The sequence below is a fragment of the Taeniopygia guttata genome, chromosome 5 (genome assembly GCF_048771995.1).
Source record: "Taeniopygia guttata chromosome 5, bTaeGut7.mat, whole genome shotgun sequence".
In the NCBI taxonomy this organism is placed as follows: Eukaryota; Metazoa; Chordata; class Aves; order Passeriformes; family Estrildidae; genus Taeniopygia; species Taeniopygia guttata.
Genome location: NC_133030.1, coordinates 40,859,748 through 40,882,537, shown reverse-complemented (window position 1 = coordinate 40,882,537; position 22,790 = coordinate 40,859,748). Strand labels below are relative to the sequence as shown.

The window sequence follows — 22,790 nt, the reverse complement described above, 5'->3', positions numbered from 1 at the left end:
ACTTTGTTCTCATCTGACACTAAAGATCCAGAAACGACCTCCTGAATTTGTTCGGGGCAGGTTTCATCTCGGACTGTCCCGGCCACTTTCTCAGCGCTGCCCCGCTCCTGGGAGGCAGCAGCCAGTCCGCCCCTTCCCTTCCCGCAAAGCCGCCGCCTCTGGGACTCCAAACCGCGCATCCCCGCACGGCAAACTTGCTTCCCCCTATCTCCAGCTGCGGAGCGGGAGGTAAGGCGGGCAAGCCGGGTCGCCCGGCGGCCACGGGAGGTAACATTAACCCAGCCAAGGGGCTGCCACGGCACATGCAGCCGGTCAGCGGCGCAAGGGCCCGGCGGCTCGCTCCCGGGGGCGGAGGAGGCCGGGCAGGGCCGCTTGCCCGCGGGGAGGCGCTGGGGGCAGAGCGGCCCGACCTAACGCCGTCTCGCCGGGACGCGCCGCCGCCGCCGAGCCCCGCCGCAGAGGATGGGGCGAGTTCCAACCCGAGCGCCGCGGGGCGGCCCCGACCCGGCCCCGCCGCCCCGTTACCTGCGCGCTCCGGCCCCGCCGCCGCCTCCGCAACAAAGCCGCGGGCGGGCGGGGGGAGGGGCGCGCGCGCCCGCCGCCCTCGGGAGCGCGCAGCGGCGGGGCCGCGGCCCGGGGCGGGGCGAGGCGGCGGGGCCGGGGCCCGGGGGCGGGACCAGGCGGTGCGGCAGGGCCGCGCGGGAGCGGCGCTGCGCTGCGCTGCTCTTCGGGTCTCTCCTGCCCGTCCTGCCCCCGCACGGGCAGTTGCGGTTTCCTTCTCGGGTGTTAGTGCAGGGGTGCTGCCCAGGATGGACGGAATTCCCTACCAAGGGACGCAGTAAGGACAAATGGAGAGACAGACCCTGCCAGGGATATCGAGGACAAGAATGGAGTGGCGCTCATGTACTGGTTTCGGAAGAGGCCATATAGAAATAGGATTGAACCTAGAAGTGCTTTAGGAAACCTGCATAGTGGGGAGGTTGCCCTTTGTGGGGGAGGAGGGAGGGTGGATGGAAAATAAGGGAGATATGCCAAAGAGACTTCCAGTTGGGGAATTGTATTAGGGGGCATAGATTTGGAGTTTGAATACCGTGAAACAACCTTAATCGTTTTCTAACAATAGCAGAGGTTGTTTGTTTTCTTTAAAGGAGCAGGTGTTATGCTACTGTGTGAACATCCATGTAACTTACATGCATTCTGACTGTTATTCTCTTTGATGCAGGGACACAGGCAGAAAACAAATCTATCTGACCAGTTTCTGCACTTGGATGAACTCCAAATTCTCTCTGCTGTCAAAATACTGTAGCAAAGTCCACCTTAACACTAGAATTGCTATTTGTACCCAAGAGAACATTGCACAAGGAGACTTACATCTCTGGAACAAAAAAGTGGTAATGCTTCAGCATCTGCTTTTTGATGATAGGGAACACTGGAGACTTCATCATCCAGAAGTATTTATTGAGCAGCATTATCAAGGAGCCAAACCAAGGGAACTAAGGCAAATGCTAATGAAACTTTGAAGTTGAGATTTTAATTACTTAAAGGTCAGCACATTCAAGTTTTATTAATTTAAGGGAGTTATTCTGTATTCCCACAGCAATCCGCACTCAGCCCCTATATAGATCAAAACTCCATGTTACTGTTTATTTGCTGATACATTCAAGTGATATAACTGAATGCTATACCTGACTATTATTCCTTTTTGCAATTAGGGTCTCAGTCTTTTAACATTTTATTAACATTTCTCTGTATATTCCCTACGTTCCCGTCCTCTTCAGTAGCAATAAACCCGTTGTTTTCCTCTAATCTTTGTTCTACGTTACAAAAAGCTACATTTCCTTTCAAAGCTGGAACCTCTAGTTAGTTAGCAACATTTGTGGCTAAACTATCACAAACAGGCACTCAGCAAATTAATGTATCAGAACAGCCCTATTAACTGTCTTGCCCTTGAATGGCGCTACCTCTGGGATGAGCCCAAGCTGTCCCCCACGTTGTACTCGGGCATCTTCTGGAAAAGTAGAAATTGGCCTTGCCGAAAGCACTGCTGGAGGCTGTCGGCAATGGCGCTATGTCCCACCACTTGCAGCCCTTGCCCTGTCACCGTTTTGTTTACTAAGATGGGCCCACAGGTCCGTGTAATACATGAAATAGTTACTCTCCAAGCGACAAAATACCCGCGTCCTTTGAACATCAAACCTTTAGACTAAAGGTTTTAAAAGGACAGTAGTCTTCAAAAAGACAGCCTGTGATCCCAGCGGCACCAGCGACCCTTCCTAGAAACTCAGGAGCAGAGGATGTGGGGGTGTTAGCTGGGTCCCAGCAGCGATGGGGAGCAGGATGCGCGCTGTACAGCACCAGCCCCGAAGCGGGAGTGTACGGCCCGAGCCTGAGCAGGCGACCGGCTGCCGTCCCCCGCTGACAGTGCCACAGCCTCGCTCCCCACCCCAGCCTGGGCGATCGCAGCGCCGGCCGTCCCGGCTGTGCCCTCAGAGAGAGAGGCTGCCGCTTTCCGGCTGGAAGCGCTGGCCCGTAGCCGCGAGCCCGTGCAGTGCCCGGGGCCGCCCTCTGCCCGGGGCCGGCTGCCAAAGGCCGCCGCGGGGCCGCAGCCCGGCGCCCCCGCCCCCGGCGTTCGCGGCTCCCCCTCCCGCCCGCAGATAACCGCGGCCCCTCAGGCTCTTCCCCTCCCGCCCAGCGCGGACTCGGGCCCGTCTCGCAGCCGCTCTCCCGGCGCCAGCTCCCTCTCGTCGCCGCCGCGGCGCGGGTAAGGATGGCTCGGCAGCCCCGGGGCTTTCTGCAGGAGGCCTCTCACCAAGTCGTCGCCGGAGGCTCGGCGGGTGAGTGTGCGCGTTCTTCGTGGGCGGGAAGGGTCTGCCCGTTCCCCGCCGGCGCTCCGCCAACTTGAGGCGCAGGCGGCCGCGCCGCCTCCCCCTCTCCGCGCTGCTCTGGCGGCGGTGACCGCAGCGGCTCACCGGCGGCTCCTCCCCCGCCGGGCGGCGCGGGCGGGCTCCGGAGGCGACCAAAGCCTCCGGGGGTCCCGGGGCACATTCTTTAACGGTGCTCGGCTCGCCGGTGGGGCAGGGGGGTGAAGGGGCGCTCCCTGGCTCCGCGGTGTATCTGCGCCACACACGCCCTGCAGCCCCTCGGACGATAAGAGCGGCGGGCGGGCCCCTTCAACGGCAGCTGCCGCCGGCGTCCTGCAGCACAGCCGGCACCAAGGGCTGGAGCCGCGCTCGGGGGAGTCCGCGGCGGGGATCCGCCTCCAGCACCTGGATACGGGACTGGAAACGTCGTTGTCCTGCTCAGACGCCTTCCCCGTGACACTCTTCGTCGCTGAGTTACAGAGGAACCAATGCAGGGCTACTGTGGAAATGCGTTTCTGTGGGGTTTTTGAAATACTTTTAGGAACGTCGACATTACTCATTCATTTGTAGTCTGTACTGCAAACTACAAATGTCAAAATCGTAAACGTCTGTTTAGCAATGAAAGCATTGCCAGTCAGTTTCTTCCGGTTTCTTACCTGAATCCCAGTGAAATAAATATTTAAGTCAGCCTGCAGTGTAGGAGATTTTAACACAGTACCATGCTGTTTCAGTCTGCATATGTAAATCTTGTTAATATTTCAATTATGTAGTGTGTTTTTAAGTGTTCCTTAATGTCTCTTCTGAGGTCTAAGTGCTGTTTGTCATATTATGTTTTACATGAAGGAGAAGAGCTACATGGTAATGTTGCTGTGTCTTATGTAATGCTTCAGTGTAATGTGCACAAGAAAAATTCTCCCGTGATTGAGACCTTTGTGGCCATGACACTGCATGTGACCTGGTCTTCCATTCCCTCTAATTCCCCTTGTACCTCTAAATCCACTTCTATGCATTCCTGCCACCAACACACATTTGAACAGTTTATTTTCATGCTAGTGACTCTGTATGCCCTTTGTTTTCAGCCTTCTCCCTTGACAGGAGAGATGTCATAGCAGAAGTGGAGAAGTCTGGTGTCCCAGTGTATTGTATGACTGCTGTCCCTGATCTTCCAATGTATTGTATGACTGTTTATGTAGCTTTTCTGCAGCCTTTGAAATTCTAAAGGTTTTTTTGGATTCTGCTTGGTACCACCCCCATCTTTCTATAGGAGAGAATGGAAAGGTTTGCTCTGTCCTAGACTCTTGAAAACCCGTCATACTTGAAGGGATACTGAGGTGTTTTGCCACCAGATGTTTTGCAAGATGGCAGATTTGTCTGCCCTTAGCAGTTGGCCTGTGCCTTAGTGATTCAGATTGATCTAATGCATCCTCTGGCAGGAGCCTGTTTTTGCTACAGGTTCTCTTTGTAGAAGAAGAGATTGCCTAACACAACAGTAAAAAGGTTGTGATTTAGATAAATGAAAAATATTTGGTAATCATAATATTTGGTAGGCATCTGTATTAGGGTGAGAGAATTTTCAAGGAGACTGCATGCATATTGATCTGCATGCAACACTTTCTAGAAAAAGTGAGAGGCCTATTGGATCTAGTCCAGAGACATAATGTTAAAGATGCTGGCAACCTTTTGCTTAAACTCCTGTCAGGCAGGCAAGTTCCTTAGCTGTGTCACTAGCCTTAAATTTGTGCAGAAATATCTATTAATTTGTTTTGAAATAAACCAGCAATGATTTATTATCTAAGTCTGAACAACACTAAAATTGTACTAGGGGATTTTTATATGTGTGCTTCAAATGGGAGCTCTAAAGTGTATTAGAGGGAAATGGCTGAAACTTGAAAACTTGCTTAACAGATGCTTAAAAATCAGTGGTGTATTTTCCTGCTAATTTGTAGAGAAAGTAGAAGGTAAAGGCTGGAGTTTTGAGGTCTTCAGTCGAATGGTTAAATTTCTTTGGCAAGTGTAGCTACAACATAGAAAAGGCGGAAGCAAGGAGAAAAGGATTGAGTTTATTTCCTGACCTTCGTTTCCCAATATTACTTTGTCCACCCTATATTGCTTTTGGCTGTCTCTGCAGGAGGGCATAGGACTTTTGTAGGTGTTCTGTTCTGTTTCATGGCCTCAAGTGAATGCCACAGACATCCTAGAGTGACCACAGCCTTGTATTAAGAAAGAAAGAAAACCAACCAACCAACAAAAACAAACAACCAAACAAACAAAACCCCAAAACCCACAACAAACCAAACCAAACAAAAAACCCCAACAAAACAAAACCCCTCAAAAAAACCACCCCAAAAAACCTTCAACCCCCAAACAGACACAAATTAGTCTTAGTTACTGGTTTCTAAGAAAGATACTATGAGTTGGACTCCGTCAAAGCAATTGTAGGAAAGTACTGAGGTGGTTGGGAATGAATGGCACAGCCCAATAGGTGTAATTGAAGAGTCAGAAATATTGCCTGCATAAGTAAAATGAGAGGTTATTTAGTATCTTCATGTCTCATGCAAAAGGATCTGATAAGAAGTAATTCTGCTAGATTGAGTGGAAAATTATTAGAGATAACCCTAAGCTGGCAGAACAAGTAGAAAGGGATTTTTTGATGTTTTGTGAAAGATGACAGGACTTGTTCATGGACTTAATAAAGATAGGGGAAGAGAAAGAAAAAAAAATCAAGCATGACCGCTAGTCTACAGGACTGATAAAATGGAAGATACTGGCATGCTGGAAGAAGGAGAAAGGAAAGTATTAAGTGTTTTAAGAGAAAATATATAAGCATACCATTGGCTGTCAGAGGCATTGCTAAGTTAAACTTGACCAGCTCTCTACTGTAACTGAACTGTAAGAGTCAAGCATGACAGATCTCATGCATCCTTTGTCTGTGGCAAGGGGTGCATCTGCTTTCATGTGGCTTGAAATCTGACTTCATGTGAAATAGAAAGCTCTGCTTCCTCAGAGTGAATGAAATTTTAAATATAAACAAAGTCTTGCTCAGGCTTATGTTACTTCTGCTGGCATTGTTTGTCCCATCTTTCAGATTCCTCAATGAAGGTTAATAGCATAATTCAAAATACTTGGTTTTATTTGCTTGCCTGGGTGTATGACAATAGTGAGAAAAAGGACTTTGATTAAAATGTAATTGGGACACTTCGTTAGTGAGTTCAGACCCTTCTAGTACAGGGAACTGCAGGCATGCTCCTTTTCTCTAGTGGTTAATTAGTAAGCTAAGGCATGTCTGGAATTTATAGCAAAAAAATAAAACAGAAAATCTACTCTAAACTTAAGAATCATTGTGAAAAGAACAACTTGGGAGCCTCTGATTTCCTTGGATTTATAGCAATTCTTCAAAATGTTATTTGAGAAGCTCAGTCAATGCAGGGTTCAAGTCACAAGAATTGTTTCTCTAAAACAAAAAGATCAAAAAAGTCCTTGTTTTGCCTGCCTGTATGGAAAAGGCAGAAATTAAAACAGTAGTGTTGAATACAAAGTCAATGGATATTTCTTTCCTCATAGAGAGGAACTCAGTAGTGCAAAGTATGTTATGTGACACTCAGATTAGTTTGTCAAGACATACTTGTAACAGGCTGTTGAGTCAGTTTGAATGATGAAGTGCAAATTTCGTAAACAATTGCACAGATACCTATGGCACAGTAAAGGCAGATGGCTGCATATAGTTATCCTGAAGATTTTAGGATGCTTCTGTTTTACATAGGTGTGTTCTTGTTTTTTAATAACAAAAAACTACAGAGGGAAACAATGAGCTAAAACCACATGTAACGTAAATAAATTGTAATTCATATGTAGTTGTATGATTACCTCTCTTTCTTCCGTACATGTGCAAATAACCTATAAACATTTTAAACTTTGAAGTTAAAATTTTGAATAATTTATTTCATATATTTATTAAGTGATAAATAGATTGCTTTTTCAGATCTGTAATGTTTAACCAATCTTTAAGTACTTTTCTGCTAAAAATTCAGTGTGTCTCTTTGCCTAATTCCATTTAATAAATGAACATGAACTGCAAAATTAATTACTGTAAAATGAATATGGAAAAGTCAGAACAAAATGAGCTTTAAAATAAAACAGTTACTTTATAAGGATAATTCAGGCTGATCATTTTTTCCCCCTGTTCTTCATATTTTCATGAAACAGCAGGGTTTCTTCCTGTCTGTACTTCTCAGCTCCAATTTTTAAATTTTTTTTTAAAAAAATTTTTTAAGAGTTAGGTTTTCAGCTGCATTGAAACCTAATAGGCTTTGGGAGTCTAATTCTCTTAAGCTCCTTTGAAAGACCAAACCTTTTCTCTTGAGAGATGTTTTATTTCAGGAGTAGAAAAGTTGATTAACCTGGATAGCAGCAACTTCTTTGAACCAGATCTATAAGCAGGAAAGCCGCTTGTCAAGCTAAGACTGTCAAATGCAGATACAGTATTAAAACCAGTACTTGGTCTTCCTGTTGCAAGAGGCATTAGGCAGACAAAAATCATTACAAGGTACACTAGCCAGCATACTCTGTGAAACACCTTGGGTTACTTGGTCCCTATGAATGGGAGAGGGAGCATGATAGATGTACAGGAAGCACTTGAAACAGCAGGAAAATAGTCTAATTATTCCCCTCCCCCTCACTTGTTTTTATTTTTATGATAGTTTTCTGGGAGTTAAAGTTGGGAAGAGTATTCTGTGTTTTCCTTGGGTGCTTTTTTCTTCCTTTTAAGCCATGCAATGGGCATTCACATGTTATTAAAATAATCAGTTAATGCTCAGAGGTCATTTCAACTAGCTAAGTACTTAGCTACACATTGTAACTTTCTTGACTTGAAAGCATAAAATTTTAAAGGGCTTAAACCTTCTTTTCTCCCATTATCTGAAGTCACTTAAGGCTGAAATATTATCGGAGGCCACAGTACATGTTTGGTGTCCTTGACTGCCTTGATTTGGTATTTCAGATGTTAGCAAAGTCTTTAAATTAAAAAGCTAAGGATGGGAAGCAGTCAAAAAGAAATAATTTCAAGGAAACATTCTACAAGTTAAAGTACTCCAAAGGAATGCACTAGAAGCAACCAATGAAGCCATTTTCTCTGCTCATCTGAGAAATTAATAGCATGCCAGCCTGGTGTTGGACTTGGAGATTTGTACGGGAGTTGCCTGGTTGGCAATGTGAGGAGAACTTTGGGTAAGAGAATACCAAAATGAGGTTAAGTGTATGTAAACTGAGATATCAGATATCCTGAACCTCCTCCAGTATGTTTGTAGAAATTGGGAGGACATAGAAACAGTTGGGACGTTAAGACTTGGAAAGGATGGAGTACAGTATTTGAGACAGTTTGACTTCAGTGGGTTGCTGGAAATAAGGAAGAGCCCCCAGGGAAGTTCTGAGAAACTGATGTTAATTTTGAAGCCAGTATAGTTGAATTGTTGGCTTTGGTCTCCTAGGCAATTCAAAACCATGCAATGTGATATTTTTCAACATGATAGAATATAGCTGCATGCTGCAGACCAGAGCAGTGACCAGCAGCTCAGGGTATGCAGAATGCCATGGAATGAACCAGCTGAAGTTACCTTGTTAGCCATTCCCAGTGGAAATTTTTCAGTGTATTTTCCCACCTACTACAGCATTTCAAACTTTAGTTCTGTAACATTTTTCAGTCTCTGTGTCTCCCCTGTTCTACCAGCAGATCATTCTAAGAATATCTGAATTTAAAAGAGATTCAGGACTGTTTGCTTTGTATACTTCTAACTGAATTAAATGTTATTGGGTTGCCGCAGAAAACATTGTTTAGTTTTAGTGGAAACTAATGAAATCCTCATGAGCTTTCATACATTTTGCTGAATATCCAAAGCTGGCAGCTAGCAAAATTCCTCTAAATTTTCAGATAGTTAAGTAATTTGAAGAAGCAATACCCTTGCAATGTAGCTTTAGTTTAAAAGGAGCAAATGAAAATTGCAATGCAGAATCATGGAACTGTAGAGTAGTTTGGATTGGAAATGACCTAATCGATCATTTAGTTCCAATCTTCCTGCCATGGAGAGAGATGCCACTCACCAGATAAAGTTGCTCAGGGTCCTGTTCCACCTGGCCTTGATGGAGTTCCAGGAGTGAGGCATTCACAACCTCTCTGAGTAACTTGTTCTAACACTTCAGTACCCTCTGAGTAAAGAATTTCTTCATAATATTTAATCAAAAACATCCCTCTTTCAGGTTAAAGCCATTGCCTCGTCTTGTCACTATCTGTCCATATAAAAAGATCCTCTCCCTCCTGTTAATACCCTTTATGGTACTGGCAGGCCACAGCAAGATCTCCCTGGAGCCTTCTCTTCTTCATGCTGAACACCTCTGGCTATCTCAACTTGTCTTTGTAGGAGAGATATTTCACTCACTGTCATCTTTGTGGCCTCCTCTGTGCCTTCCCCACAAGTCCATGTCATTCTTGTGCTGAAGATTCCAGATCTGGATGCAGCACTACAGGTGAGGTCTCACAAGAGCAGAGGTGCAGAATCAGCTCCCTAGGCCTGCCCCCACTGCTCTGGATGCAGCCCAGGATAAGGTTGGCCTTCTGGATTGTGAGTGCACATTGCTGGTTCATGTCCAGCTTTTCATCCACAAGAATCGCTGAGTCCTTCTCTGCAAGGCTGTTCTCAATGACTTTTTGTCTCAGCATCTACTTGTCTCTCCTTGCCTGACCCAGGTGCAGCACCTTGAACTTGGATTTCTTGAACTTCATAAGGTATTTGTAGGCCCCCGTATCAGATTTGTCCATGGATCATGTCCCTCTGTTGTGTCAACTGCATCACTAAGCTTCAGTTCATCTGCATATGCTCAGAGGTCTCACTGTCTCTGCCAGTGATGAAGACACTGAAGAGCACTGGTGCCAAGCGAGAGCCCTGAGGGGTGCCACACATCACTGGCCTTCACTTAGACACATGGTCATTGACCTCAACTCCATCTGTCCAGAGAGTGTTTAGGGTGAACTGGTCTCGTTTGATTGAGTCATTGCAGTGTACTAGAAACTCATGGACAGACATTTGGAGCTCTTAAAAGCGTTTCAAGCTATGTTTAGCGATTTTTTTTTTTTATTATGTAATAGCTTTTATATGAGGGTAAAGATGTGAAGCAAATTTTACATGTTTATGTGACAGTGACAGAAACAAACTAAGAATTTTCATAATTTCTAACATGTTATGACACCTGTAGTATGCTCAGTGCTTTCTGTAGAAGCTGGGACTCTGAGAAGAATAATTTTTTTGTCAGTGGACTCAGATGCAGCTCATACTAAACTGCTTGTTGAACCTGGGCCTTAAATTTCAGACTTGCTCTGGTACTCACTTGGTTTGAAAATCCTGCAGTCACCTCATAATACCAAGTGTGTCTTTGTTCCAAATAGGATACACTGGGAAAAATGAGAAGTTGGTTGAGTTTTATATAGTCTGGCGTGTTAGCTAATGGGGAAAAACATTTTGTGCACAGAATCCTCTATGGGTATAATAAGGCACTTATCCTTCACGTGAGTATATGGTAAGCCTGAGGGTGTTCAGAAAGGTTATCAATTTCCTATTGTTTTTAGAGTAACAAATTTTTTTGAGAAAAAACTCACCCCTTATCTTCTTGTATCCTCCACAAAAATACGAACCTGTCAAAACGACCAACATCACCCGCAGAAAACAGAGTAATGAAGTTATTTGCTCTCATTCGATCTACTGCCCACAAGATGGCAGTGCAATACTACAATAAAATGCTAATGTGTTTTCGTTTTTTTGGGTTTTTTCCCGTACCTGTGGCAGAGTGATAAAAATGTACGTTGAAGCTGTTGCAGATAAGAAGATAAACATATGTAATTTTTAATGATAATATGCCAAATAAAAGCTTAAGGATGTCAAATAAATAATGATCAATAAATGCTGATAAGTAATGATCATTAAATGCCATATCTGTACCTCACAATCAATGGCACTGAATTAGACTGTCACTGAATTAAGCACAAGAATTTTAAGTGGTGATGTATCACTGGTAAAGGTCAATAGATGTTTGTAATGCTAAGATACTATATATAAATAAAAAACTTGGGCTATATTCATGTCCCAGTATAATCAATATGCAAATAACTACTGATTTCCACAGTGAGAAATTTGACTCTTGATTATTTTAATTTTAGCATACAATTTATGCAATATTGCAGAAATGTCATCAGGCTCTCAATGCCAATCTATAACCAAAGGCTGCTGTGTTACATACACACTGCTGTAAGCCTCTGTTAACTTCCTTCAAGTATTTGCAGGCATGAGACCTACAACAAAGCATAAAAGCTTAAACATACACACTTCTTCAAAATAACCTTTAAAATTTCCTTGTAGGATTTTAAAGTTAAATAATACTGTGTAACAGTGTGTTATACATGTAAAAGCATGTAGGTAATCAAAATAATTAATACTGGAACATGCCTGTTTTAAAACTTGTAGGCAAAAAATGCTTTGTCTGCAGAGACAATTCTGAAGCTGTTACAGCTTCTGTGAACCAAGATTATATTGACATAAAGAACAATTTTTCATTACTGTTTATTGTTTCATCAGTTGTGCTTAGTGACTGATGTACATCTTCAAATCCATGTTAAATTGTTGTAACACCAAAGTTTATTATGCAGTAAGAATATAATTCTGACATATAGCAACAAAGCATGACTTTTGATAACAGTAGATGTGTTTTCTGTGGCAGTGTTCTAGAAGAGAAGATGAAAACTGATTCTGGTTATTTCTGTGCATAAAATCTGGCCATTTTGCCTGTTAAGTGATGATATTACAAATTTTCCTTTAACTGTAGCCTAGTTTCTATGACATTACCTTGGATGTCCTTACACATGTAAACATTCTTTTTTTATACTTGCTGCTTTTCCATTTAAAGCTAGCAGGGTGGGAGACACTCAAAATCATACCCCCGAGACTGGAGGTACTCATCTGTTACAATACTGAAATTCTCTCTGAAAAATTATTGTATTGACCTTTTCAGACTGGTTGAAGTATTATGATTAGGGTTGGTAGGAATGAAAAGAGGTAAAAAGGCTAAAGACAAGGGGGAAAAAAACCCTTTTCAGATAGTGATGTGACTCCTAGAACCTGAAAGATTTGAAAATCAGTATTGCAATGAATGGATAATAGGGATGTCTCTAAGGATTTTCAAGCATCTCAGTCTTGATTATAAAGGCCTTAAAGGGGCTCTTTTTCAACTGGACTTGAAAACATACAATTAAATTTTTTCCCCTTGGAGGAGATTAATTGATATTTGCTGCCTGTGGAAACCAACACTGGTCCTGTTGTTGGGTAAAGTAAATTAATATTGGTTTTTATAATATGAAACTCTCACTCGCTGATGTCTTATTATTATTTGTGCAAGAAAGTGTTAAATATCAGCCATCTTAAGATAGTATTTTCTCTACAGAAAATCTGTACTACAGATCAACTGTTTCGGATGTGTTGAAATTAGACCAGTTACAGGATAAATGCCTGGCATTTTTTTCTGCAGCATGTCTTATCCTGGCGAATGATTACAATTAGATACCATTGCATCAACATCTGAAACACGTAATTAATGTTTCAGTTGTCTACAGTGGTGGTTTTCTGATGAGAAAATAACTGTGAGAGTCTGAATGTTGTTGAGGAGTCCCACCCATACAGTGGGGAAGGAAATGCAGGAGTAGTTGGCCTTTAGGTCTGCTTTTCAATCACTGAACTAGACTGTTAACAGCTGCTTTTGTTTTCCCTCTGGATCATTTTCAATCCATCAATTTTTGTCAGTAAACACAGTTTATGGGTCATCTTTTAGTTTTTAGTCAATGAATCATTTCCCAGTTCAGTATGTAATCCTAGTTTCCTGGACTTTTTACTGTTTTTATTATACTGAAGTATGCAGATGTGTGGCTGGTGCCCCCAAAGAGAAACACTCCCAAAAGCAAATGCAAGACTTAGTAGCCCTTTCAGCCCTTTCAGTGCAAAATTCTTTTCACTATTTATTTCACTTCATCTTAGACCAAATTCTGAGTGGCTTTGCAACAGGGTTAAGGTTTACTTATTTTTCTATTACTAACACTTGTTTCTTAATATTTAGTTAGAGGGTTGATTTTCAAAATTAGTATATATTTTGCATGTGTAGTAAATATCCCTCAACTTTGTTTTCTCATCTGGCTCCAGATAACATACTGAACTCAGTAAAACATAAAGGGCATGTTAAAGAAAACAATGGTTCTAACTGCCATAATCAGAGACACAGAAACAAAATTTAATTCTGCATTACGGATTCTATGGTATTTGATGTCTCTTCCAGCTTGTGAAGCTATGTGATTAATTTCTGAATTTGAAAGTTTGATTATAATTTCAGTTTAAAACCAAATGTTATCCTCAGTATTTTGGCATTAAATCTTGAAATTATGAACTGTAGACGTTTTAAGAACTAAACAATAAAATAAAGATGGTGCTCCTGATCTTTAGATAAATTTTTGGATCTGAGCCATGAAGTTATGAATGCTTGAGATTTGTGATGATACACTGGGGGTTTTTAGGTTGGTTACATGCATGTTCTCTACAGGCAGGTTTGCAATGCTGGTGGTGCACACATGTGCGTAACATAATCTCATGGCAAGAAGTAGAAAACAAAGTGTCAGGGTGCTTATAGGTTTTTAGAAGAATTTATTTTCCAAGACATTGTCTTGCTATTGATGCTGACCAGTGGCAGCACAATCTTGTGTGTACACCTTAATTCTGTCAGAATTGCATAATAGTGTGTAAAGCAAGGGTGCTTGCTTTGTTTGTGCAGCACATTCAAACCATTGCACCCGGTGCCTGTTTTAGGTGCTTCTGTCATCATATTCTTGGTAGCCTCTGTTGGCTCTGGGTTGCTATACTAGTTCATCCTGGAATCAGTTAATCATCAAAAAGAGGAGTTATTTCATCTCCAAGTCTCTGGTTATTGCAGAGCCAAAGCAACGTGACTTTTAAGAAAGTATTGTGTTTGCAGACAAGTGCTTAATTCTCCTCTCCTAAATGGGACTAGAATTCTGAAGGGGACTGGGGCTGTCGCATTAAGCAGGGGGAACATGGCTACCACTTATTAATTATACCTCTTAGTAAAACTTTTACAAGGCAAAACTGTAATGCTGACTGGGTAATGGTTTTAAGTCCTTGCTTAAAACAGTCTTTATTGTGTTTTTTTCTAAGCAGTGAAGAAAATAAGTATCAGTATGCTATATGCTTTGACTTGGCATATTGTTCCTTATTGTCAAATATGATGATGGCCATCCCAGTTGACAAAAAGAAAACAAATCAATCTTTTCTGTTGATTTTTAACCAACTTTTCTCCTTTCTGAAAATTTTCACTTTTAATAGGATGAGAAATATAGCTTATTGATTAGGCATTTCCAAAATGGAGGAAGAAAACACACAGGCTTTCTGCAGATATAAACCGATGAATGTTATTAGAGACTAGACTAAATGGAAAGAAATGTCTTATTTAGAGTATGAAACTGTTCTAAGTTAATGTCTATAAAGTTTAAATTAGTTCAGACTTTTCTTATTAGAATAAATGTTTCCTTTTAAAAAGCATGATAATCATAGTCAAGACTAAATTTGTTCTGTTATTTATTTTCAAAATGATTGTACATGTTTAGCAGACATTTGATTTAAATCCCTAGGGATATATTGGAGACAGATGTTTAGATGACCTAATGTTTAAAGTAAAGTTATATTTGGACACTCGATTAAATTTTCCTTAAAATCTTTCCATATATGTTGGATTGTGGAGCAGTGCAGAAAGTATTGAAAGATTTATGTTGAAAAGGTACTGCTTTATTTTTAAAGTAAGTTATTAGATTCAGTAGATTTTATTTCAGGCAACTGTCAAAAGCAGAAAATGTTTGATTATAAAACAGCATGTTTACAAATGAAAATATTGTGTCTTGATGCAGGGCTAAATAGGAAACAGATTTCTTTAAAAGTTCATTGATTTCAAAACCAAATTTACCAGGCCATTTACAGCTGCCTCAAAACTTGGTAAAGATTATGGTAGGCCTTAAAATGTATCATCAGTTGAAGACTGCATTATAGGCCATAACAGTTGCAAATGTTTTTACTAGCTTCTCAAGATGCACCCAATAATGTGGATGACTATATGTGACTATATGTGTGATAGTAAACAACATTTTGAAAAGTCCCAATATTTCATCATCATAATTATAAATTTTAGCTATAATTGAAATATAGTACTAAGAGATGCATTCTTGTCATTGGCAGGATACTTTGTGGGCTGATGCAAGTGTTGCACAAAAACACTATTCCGATGCTTAGCACTCAGCCTGAAAAATAACCTCTGGCCAGATCTTGAGAACGTTTCTGTGGGACAGAATTTTTTATTATTCTCTGAAATTTGTGATTAGGAAGGCTGACGTGGGCAGCAGAGAGGAAAAGTATTTTATGCAGAGTGGACCTTGCTCAATTTAGGCAGCACATGCAGCGTTTTTCTGTAATCTCATTGAGGTCTGCTGCGTTAGAACTGGAGTAGCCCTCTTCTGGGAAAAACTGAAATTGCAGTATTTGGAGCCTCTTTCATGTAGGAGTGGATGTTGGGTTAAGAGTGGTGTAAAAATCATGTTTCACAAGGGGAATGAAAGGAATCCTGTTCCTGAAAAAGGAGCTTTCATTCTGTCTTTTTGCTATTAGATGAATGTACATTAATCATGGGCAGTAGCTGTTTTTTACAGCATGGGTCTAATCAAAACCTAATGAATGAATGTGTAGTACCTATGTGATGGAATTTACTGTAAGCAGAAATTATTTTTTTGTTCTTCCTGGATTAAGATTTTGAATATAGATTATAAATATGGAAAATAAATGGAAAATTATCTTCTTAAGACTCCCAAGAAGCAAAGAGTGGTCATAAAATTGGAAGAGATAGCCCTTAAACTTCTTCTGAAAATGTCACTTGTCAGTTGTTGGTCTGAATATAAGGAGCAGTATAGAATTAAATTATAAAAATTTTGAAGATAAAGCAGTTTTGCAGTGTTGTGGTTAGATTTATCTACACGCAAATTTTCTAAGCTCAGAAATGTTCTTTAAAAGTGTTGAAAGAATATTGATCAGTTGATGCATAACACTGTTAATTGGACTTGTCACTTACTTAGTCTTGCAGAGTGAATACTTGGAACTGGGTTGAAGTAACTTGGGCAACAACTTTTATACTTGTGTAGTGTAATCTTACCTTTTGTTACATAATGGCTTTTCCCTTTTTTAATGTATGGTTTTCAGTGAGTGGAAAAAATAATGGCTTTCTGTTTAAATACTCACGAACTTCTCATGTAATATATCATCACTTACACATACAAAATTTGATATTTTTTTCCTTGATTATGCATGAATTACCTTATGCTACTTGAGTATTTTCCCTGAAGACTTCAGCTGGTGTGCTGAGGTTTGCAGGAATGATTAGTCCTCTCTGGTGCCTCAAGACAGACACCTGCAAGGAGAGTTAGACAGTTTTATTGGGATGCTATGAAAGTTTTATGCTTGTAACTTGTAGAGAAACAGGGAAAAAAGCCCTGGGAGCAAAGAGGATGAGATTGTTTTAACTTCCTTAATGTGCTCTTTTTATTATTATTTTTTTTTCCTTTCCTGTAGTCCTTTGTAGAAGTAGCAAGGACCCTAAAGACTAAATGCTGCTTTGTTACTCAGACTTAGTTGTTTGCATTCTGTGTGCTGAATAAGGATAACATCCTTGAGAGAAAACCACTGCTGTCAAGTAGAGATGGTATCACAATCATTAGCTCAGTCCTAAACTGGGCTTTTTCTATTCAGTCTAAATCTTGTTAACATCTAAATCTTTGTTTCCTACATTTTAATGCACCTAGGACCTTAATTGAAAAATCTGTTAAGAATTAAAAAACTTAGAGAGAGACAATGTTCTACAAATTCCTTTTCAACAATAGAGATGAAACCTTATCTCCTGCAACTGGAATTAGGGATAGCTTGCTTTGTTTTGACTACAAACTCTATTCTGGTTAAGAGATTAAATTCAGAGAGAGAAATAAATTGCTGCATTACATTTTATATGATGATTGAACTGTTTGTAAAAATCAATCATACTTTATATGTTTGCTAATTGTTTTGCAAACATTTCAATATTCAAGTTTGTAGTATAAATAGTTTTGACTATGAGCAAGATTTGGACTGCTTGCATTCTGTATAAGCAAAACCTGGGTGCCTTTTGCTCACTGAACAATTCAGAACAGACCCAGGTGATTTGAGTCCAGGGAATGAATTTGGAGCTTCCTTGGCTTAGCTCAGGAAGCCAAGGAACCAAGGGTTCGGGGTTTTTTTATTTGGTGTTTTTGTGGTATTTTGTTAGTTTGTTTAAGTTTTTGTAGGTGGTGGAGGGGTTTTTGGTTTTTTTCTTGTTTTTTTACTGGGGGGAAGGTGGTTTTCTTGTTTTTGGTATTGCTTTGTTCATTCTTGCTATCTTCCTAGGTCTTTGAATCTTAAAATATTTTTTTGCAAAATGGTAAAATAGTACAGATCAAACATGAGAAAGTGTAATGGTATGTGAAGTGTCTCTGGTGGTCAGTTTAGTCTTCTGAAAAGTGAAATAATGGGTTTAACTGTTTTGCTTTTTGGACTCCAATACATTAACTTTTCATGTGTACTTTCAGAGGAATTTATACCTCATTTCTAGGGGAACTGTAGTTACCTGAACCATGAGATTGGTCAGTATCCCAATTCACTGAAATCAATGGAAGTTTTTCACTCTCTGAATCTCTTCTGAACTGTCCTAAATCTGTATCAGACATCCTGTGAAGTCCAGCATGTGAACATGCTCACTACTAATGCCAGGTGGCTACTCCCTGTATGCATAAAGGAATGGACTTGTTGCCAAATTGTTTTCTTCCTGTCTGTGGGTTTGAACTTACTGAAGTGTCCAGTTGAAGTCAGGCAGGAGCTTTCTAAGCATTGCAGTGCCTAAGCTGATGTCCAGCTGGCTACCAAAGATCCCATCTCACCCAAGTTGTTGACTCGAACTCTACTAAAATGCTATTTTTTAAAGTTACTTGTAAATCTGAGACAAACTGTTAAGTTCTGTTTCTATGAAATCTTGCATAAGACTTGTTCTGATATCACCACCAGTGTTTGGACATTTGGATAAAATGTTGAAAAACTTTAAAAGAAGTCATTTAAAATAAATATATCTGGAGAAAATGGCTTTTGTGATAGCCATTTCATGATAATTAATTATATTTCTCTTATAGTTTACATTATCTGTTTATATCTGTGGGTGGAAAAGTATTTCTGTAACAGGCTGTAGAGATCATAGCTGAAAAATCTAGCAAACTGAATTTGTACTTCTAAAATGTGCAACCTGTTGTCAAGTATTGCTGGATCAGATGTAATGTGTTTGGTAATAACTGCTGTATGGTGCATAGAAGACCTCCATAAATCTGGAAAACTCATAACTCTCGAGTCTTGTATACAAGTTTTGCATCCAACAAATTCAAACTTCTGCCAGAAAGGAGGAGAGCTGTTCTGATGTACCACTGGCATCTTTTCCTATCACTTCTTTCATGACTGCAGTGTTCTCAATGTATGCTTCCTGTCCTGTTCTAGAACTTCTAGAACCTAAAACAAAACCTCAAACCTAAACAAAATTCTTCTTAGCATTTCACTTCTTTTTTCCAAGTTAGGTGTGTAAATTCACATTGACACCATTGTGTTTTGGACCAGATTTCACTGGCCTTTTATGGAAGGATCTGGAGATAGTGTATTTTTGGTTGGTGTACAAATGGTAATCTCCAGTGACATCAAGTTCATGGACTCCACCTCTCCTGATTTTATTGTATGAAGTGAGATAAATCCTAAGCAGTCTTCTGTCTGAGCCTATTTATACTTAACTAACAGTGTTGCTTGCTGGTTTTGTCTTCACTTTCTAGTTCAGACTTTCAAACTGTGATGTAAGGGAATTGTCAGTGGTTGCCTTAGAAGTTATTCTTTTAATAATACCTGTGACTTGTTCAATTTCTCTTGTTTTCTATTGAGATTTGCATCCCCTATAGGTTGGTCATCTCCAGCTGGCTTCCAGTTAGAGGCTGAAGTCTGTCTTCTGGGACTTGGATTGTGCATAATTTTCCTTCCATTGTTTAGTGTCCAGCAAATGTTTGGTGTTTTTCTCTCTTTTTTGAAGGATATAGTCTTGCAGTGGTCTGACAGTCCTAACATCCTTTCAGTTCCTTTTCTATTTAATGGAAGTAAAGTTTATTTTGCTTTGCTTCTGTTCAGCAAATCTGGCTTTTTCTAGAACTTTGATGGCCATGCTTTGTACGTAGAACATCAGGTGATTGAGATATTTTTCTAAAACCTTTGTGCCAGGCAGGATCTAAGTGGCAGGATGCACTGACCATACAATTGTGTTCTTTGTTTTCCTCTATGTCCTTGCCAGAACCTTGATGGTATTGAACCTGATGACTGGGAGAATATTTGTCATCAGCGATCTTCTCCAAATTACCTCCTTGTGTATGTAATTACAGTTTTCCTTTTTTTTTTTCACATCTACAAACTAGGTAAACAGTTGAAGGCCCTGAGTTTTTCCTATGCCTTTTGTAGCCAATAAATATATTCACTCAGTCCCTTCTTCTCATTCTATTGCCTAAAGCAATCAAGTCCCAAGGTTTTTCGACTGTTTCTTAAAGAAAGTTCCCTATGTACTAAACATGAACTTTCTGTATGTTGAACTTCCTTGTTTTCTGGAAATTTTCTGTCCAAACCATGCCTTGGCTAGATTAGTCTTCTGTGTTATCTGTTTGTATACCAGCACTTTGCAAAACTAAAACACCAAATAGGGTGCTTGTCAGTCTGAATTTTGTAGATTTTCCATTTATTGTTTGCTTTTAAAATTTACTTGCGTTATTGGTGGGGATAAAGTTCACAAGTCCAGTTTTCTTTCTTAGCCAAAAGCTACCTACAAGAACATTTTTCTTGTCTTGTCATCTTAGTTGCTTTCTCATTTCATACTTGTCATCTCAGTAGCTTTTGTGTCACTATCAGGTGCCCAGATTCTGGGTGCACTTAAGTTGACAGTAGATTCTTCTGTTGCAATGTTCCTCATTGACCTATGAAGAAGAGAGGTGGTGCTATTTTATCTATGCCTGTTCATATTGTGTCAGCAAACTCTTTGAAATTATGTTGACCTTTTAGGGAACTGATCCAAAGAGCTTAAGTGGCAGAAATGGAATTGCTTTTGATAGGATGATTTTCTGTCAGTTTATTTGCCTGAACTGCAGGAGCTGGCAGGGATTCCCAGTCAGTGGCAGCAGAGTAGGTAATGGTTCTGGTAGCAGCAGGCTCGTGTGATTGCTCACCTGTTTGATCAGGCTGCAGTGGGTGCCAGGAGCACTTCCGCTTCTGAACTTCACCCACAGCTTAACACACATCAGCAATTTAATTTGCTTGCTCTGTTGTGGTAGCTAATGAAACTGTTTGTCACCTTCCATATTCTCCCTTGTAGGACCTGCTTCTCAGGTAACCTGAAGCTTTAACAAATACCATTAAAGGAAGATGCGTATTTAAATAATCCACAGCAGGAAAAAGGACTTTGCTCAGCTTTGTGTGAGGATTAAGAGGAAAGGAAGGCTTTACTCTTTTTTTTCTTTCTTTCTTTTTAATTTTTTTTTGTTGTTTGGTGGGGGTGGGTTCTTTTGCTTGGTTTTTTTGGGTTTTTCTTGGGGGTTTTTTGTTTTTTTTTTTTTTAGTTTTTTTGTCAGAAACCTTAATAAACTTTTTGCAATACTGGTTTGCCACTGAACATATACTAAACTGAGTTAAGGTCTGGGTAATGTATATCAGGCTTCATATTGTACTTTGCTCTGATTAGAACCTTCTTTGATGTATATGAGGTGGAGAAGCCCAGCAAGTTGCATCTGTGGCAGTTCAGTCAGTTGTCACCTACTTCCCAGTGTGTAAGTCCATCACTAGAAGAGCCAGCACATCCAGAACACTGACAGATAAAACAAGGCATAAGACACTTTCAGATATGCCTTCTCTCTGATGCCAGTCACTTCATGTCATGGGCGAGACTAGACAGGCTGAGAGCTTGCTTACTCTGCCACCTCTTGGATTTGGGACTGTTGAGTTTGATGGTTTTTGGATATACTAAATCGGTTGATTAAAATTATTTTTTCTGCCTGATAGTAGTTTTCTTAATTTGCTCTCAAAAGTTTTAGCATGCTTTACATGTCCTCTTGTTTGTTATATTTTATAATCTTTTTGCTAGATTATGTGTGTGATGCTTGTACTTCAGCATTTAAGGTGGAGATGGCAGTGTTGTGCTTCTCTGCTGTCTTTTTTTGGAGACAAAAGCAAATGTCTCACTGGGATGCTCAGGCTGTTATATTTTTGCTGAGATCATGTATTCAAACAGAAGCCTAACCATGCGGGGGGGGGGGGGGGGTGTGTGCAATGTACAGTCTTTTCAATAGGAAAATAATTATGTATTTTGATAAAAAATACTGAAATTAAGAAGCTACTGCAAGTAATTAAAGATGAGTCTCTAACTGTTGCAGGAAAGTATGGTATTAGTTGAAAAGTTCTGTTCTATAACACTCAATTAAGAAAATATTTAAACTAAAAGTAACTTTTTTTGCATGGAATATTGCTTGTGTTATCTCTAGATTAAAATGGAAGAAAATTGGCTTTCAAGCCATTCATAGTCCGGAGTTCACAGGCATTCACAGTAATTATGAAAATATTATAAACACTCATAAAAACTATTACTTTCAAACATTGTCACTAATGTTATGGGTGTCAGAGCACAAATTTTCTGGCTTCAAAAAGCTCCAGTTCTGTGTACAGTGTAAATGTGTTCTTGATGGCATGAGAACACTACCTGTGAAAACCTGTAATTTTAGCCTTGAAAAGCAGCCAGATGCTGGCCTTGGTTGTCCTGCACCTGCAGACACAGTGCCCACTCTGTGCATGCCATCACCTTGCACAGCATCTGCTTGCATGCTGCAGTTTGAACTCTGACTGCCACTGACTACTTGCAGCTTGGCTTTTTGGTTTTGTATTATGTTAGCTATATAAGCAAATGCTTCTTAAATGTTTTACTAACAGATGATATACCTCTGTTATTCTAACATGTTTTTGCTTTTAATCCTGTCGTTTTCCTCCTTAAGTTTTCCTTCCCTCTCCAGTAATACTTTTACACTTGGATGGTTTCCCTCTACGCTTTTATTCTTAACTCTGAACAAGAATGTGCATCTGTTAATATATGTCCTAGTGGCTCACACAGTTAGTGGAATTCAGTAGCAAATGAGTAAATTTGAGCACCTATTAAATCTTGAGTAGATACAAATATGTTACTGCCGGAACTTACATATTTTATCCTATGAGTCGCATCTTTGATACTTAAGATATTTGAATGGCTGTCACAAAAATATGTGAAACGGGGTTGGAAGAGGGGCCAATGTATGATACATTTGTTTTCTGTGTATGCTATCTCATTTTTTCTCTGATGGCTTTTTATTTACAACTGCAGAGCTATCTGACATTTTTTCCTTAAATGGATATTTAAAAGCATACAGTCACATTTTGTAGCCAATATTCTCTGTTGCCTGTTGAAATCCTATTTCACTAATTCACTTTTCCTTCCTCTGAAGCAGGGTTTTCCTGAAAACTGGCTCCAGATCAGTACTACAATATAATTATTATAGGATATAGTATGATGGTACTACTTGTGTGTGTTTGAAGTTGAAGAATCATAGAAAGGCTTTGGTTGGAAGGGTTTTGGTTAGGGTTAGTCCCTTCCACTAGACTGGGTTGCTGAGACCCCCCCATTCAAACGGATCTTGAATGCTTCCACTGGTGG

The 22,790-nt window shown here is 40.3% G+C and overlaps 3 protein-coding genes across 9 annotated transcripts in view; 2 read left to right on the top strand and 1 right to left on the bottom strand.

Annotated features, from left to right (window-relative positions):
- MIPOL1 (mirror-image polydactyly 1) overlaps positions 1-3,247 on the bottom strand; it is a 185,893-nt gene extending 182,646 nt beyond the window's left edge. For 3 of the 6 annotated variants that reach the window (XM_072930225.1, XM_072930226.1, XM_072930227.1), the window contains exon 1: positions 2,810-3,247. The gene's annotated coding sequence lies outside the window, so the exon portion shown is untranslated. Of the gene's footprint in view, positions 1-525; positions 616-2,809 lie in introns of those variants that run through there. The other 3 variants (XM_072930224.1, XM_072930223.1, XM_041716772.2) reach the window with 3 other exon arrangements.
- On the top strand, positions 303-1,806 carry LOC140684308 (uncharacterized). Its single transcript, XM_072930237.1, has 2 exons — positions 303-838; positions 1,223-1,806. The coding sequence occupies exons 1-2, from the start codon at positions 303-305 to the stop codon at positions 1,518-1,520; spliced, it is 834 nt and encodes a 277-aa protein (XP_072786338.1). The 3' UTR covers positions 1,521-1,806.
- SLC25A21 (solute carrier family 25 member 21) overlaps positions 2,146-22,790 on the top strand; it is a 233,483-nt gene continuing 212,838 nt past the window's right edge. For both annotated transcript variants that reach the window (XM_072930234.1, XM_002199821.6), the window contains exon 1: positions 2,146-2,834. In XM_072930234.1, the coding sequence (XP_072786335.1) occupies positions 2,768-2,834 (67 nt within the window). In that variant the 5' untranslated portion in view covers positions 2,146-2,767. The remainder of the gene's footprint in view (positions 2,835-22,790) is intronic.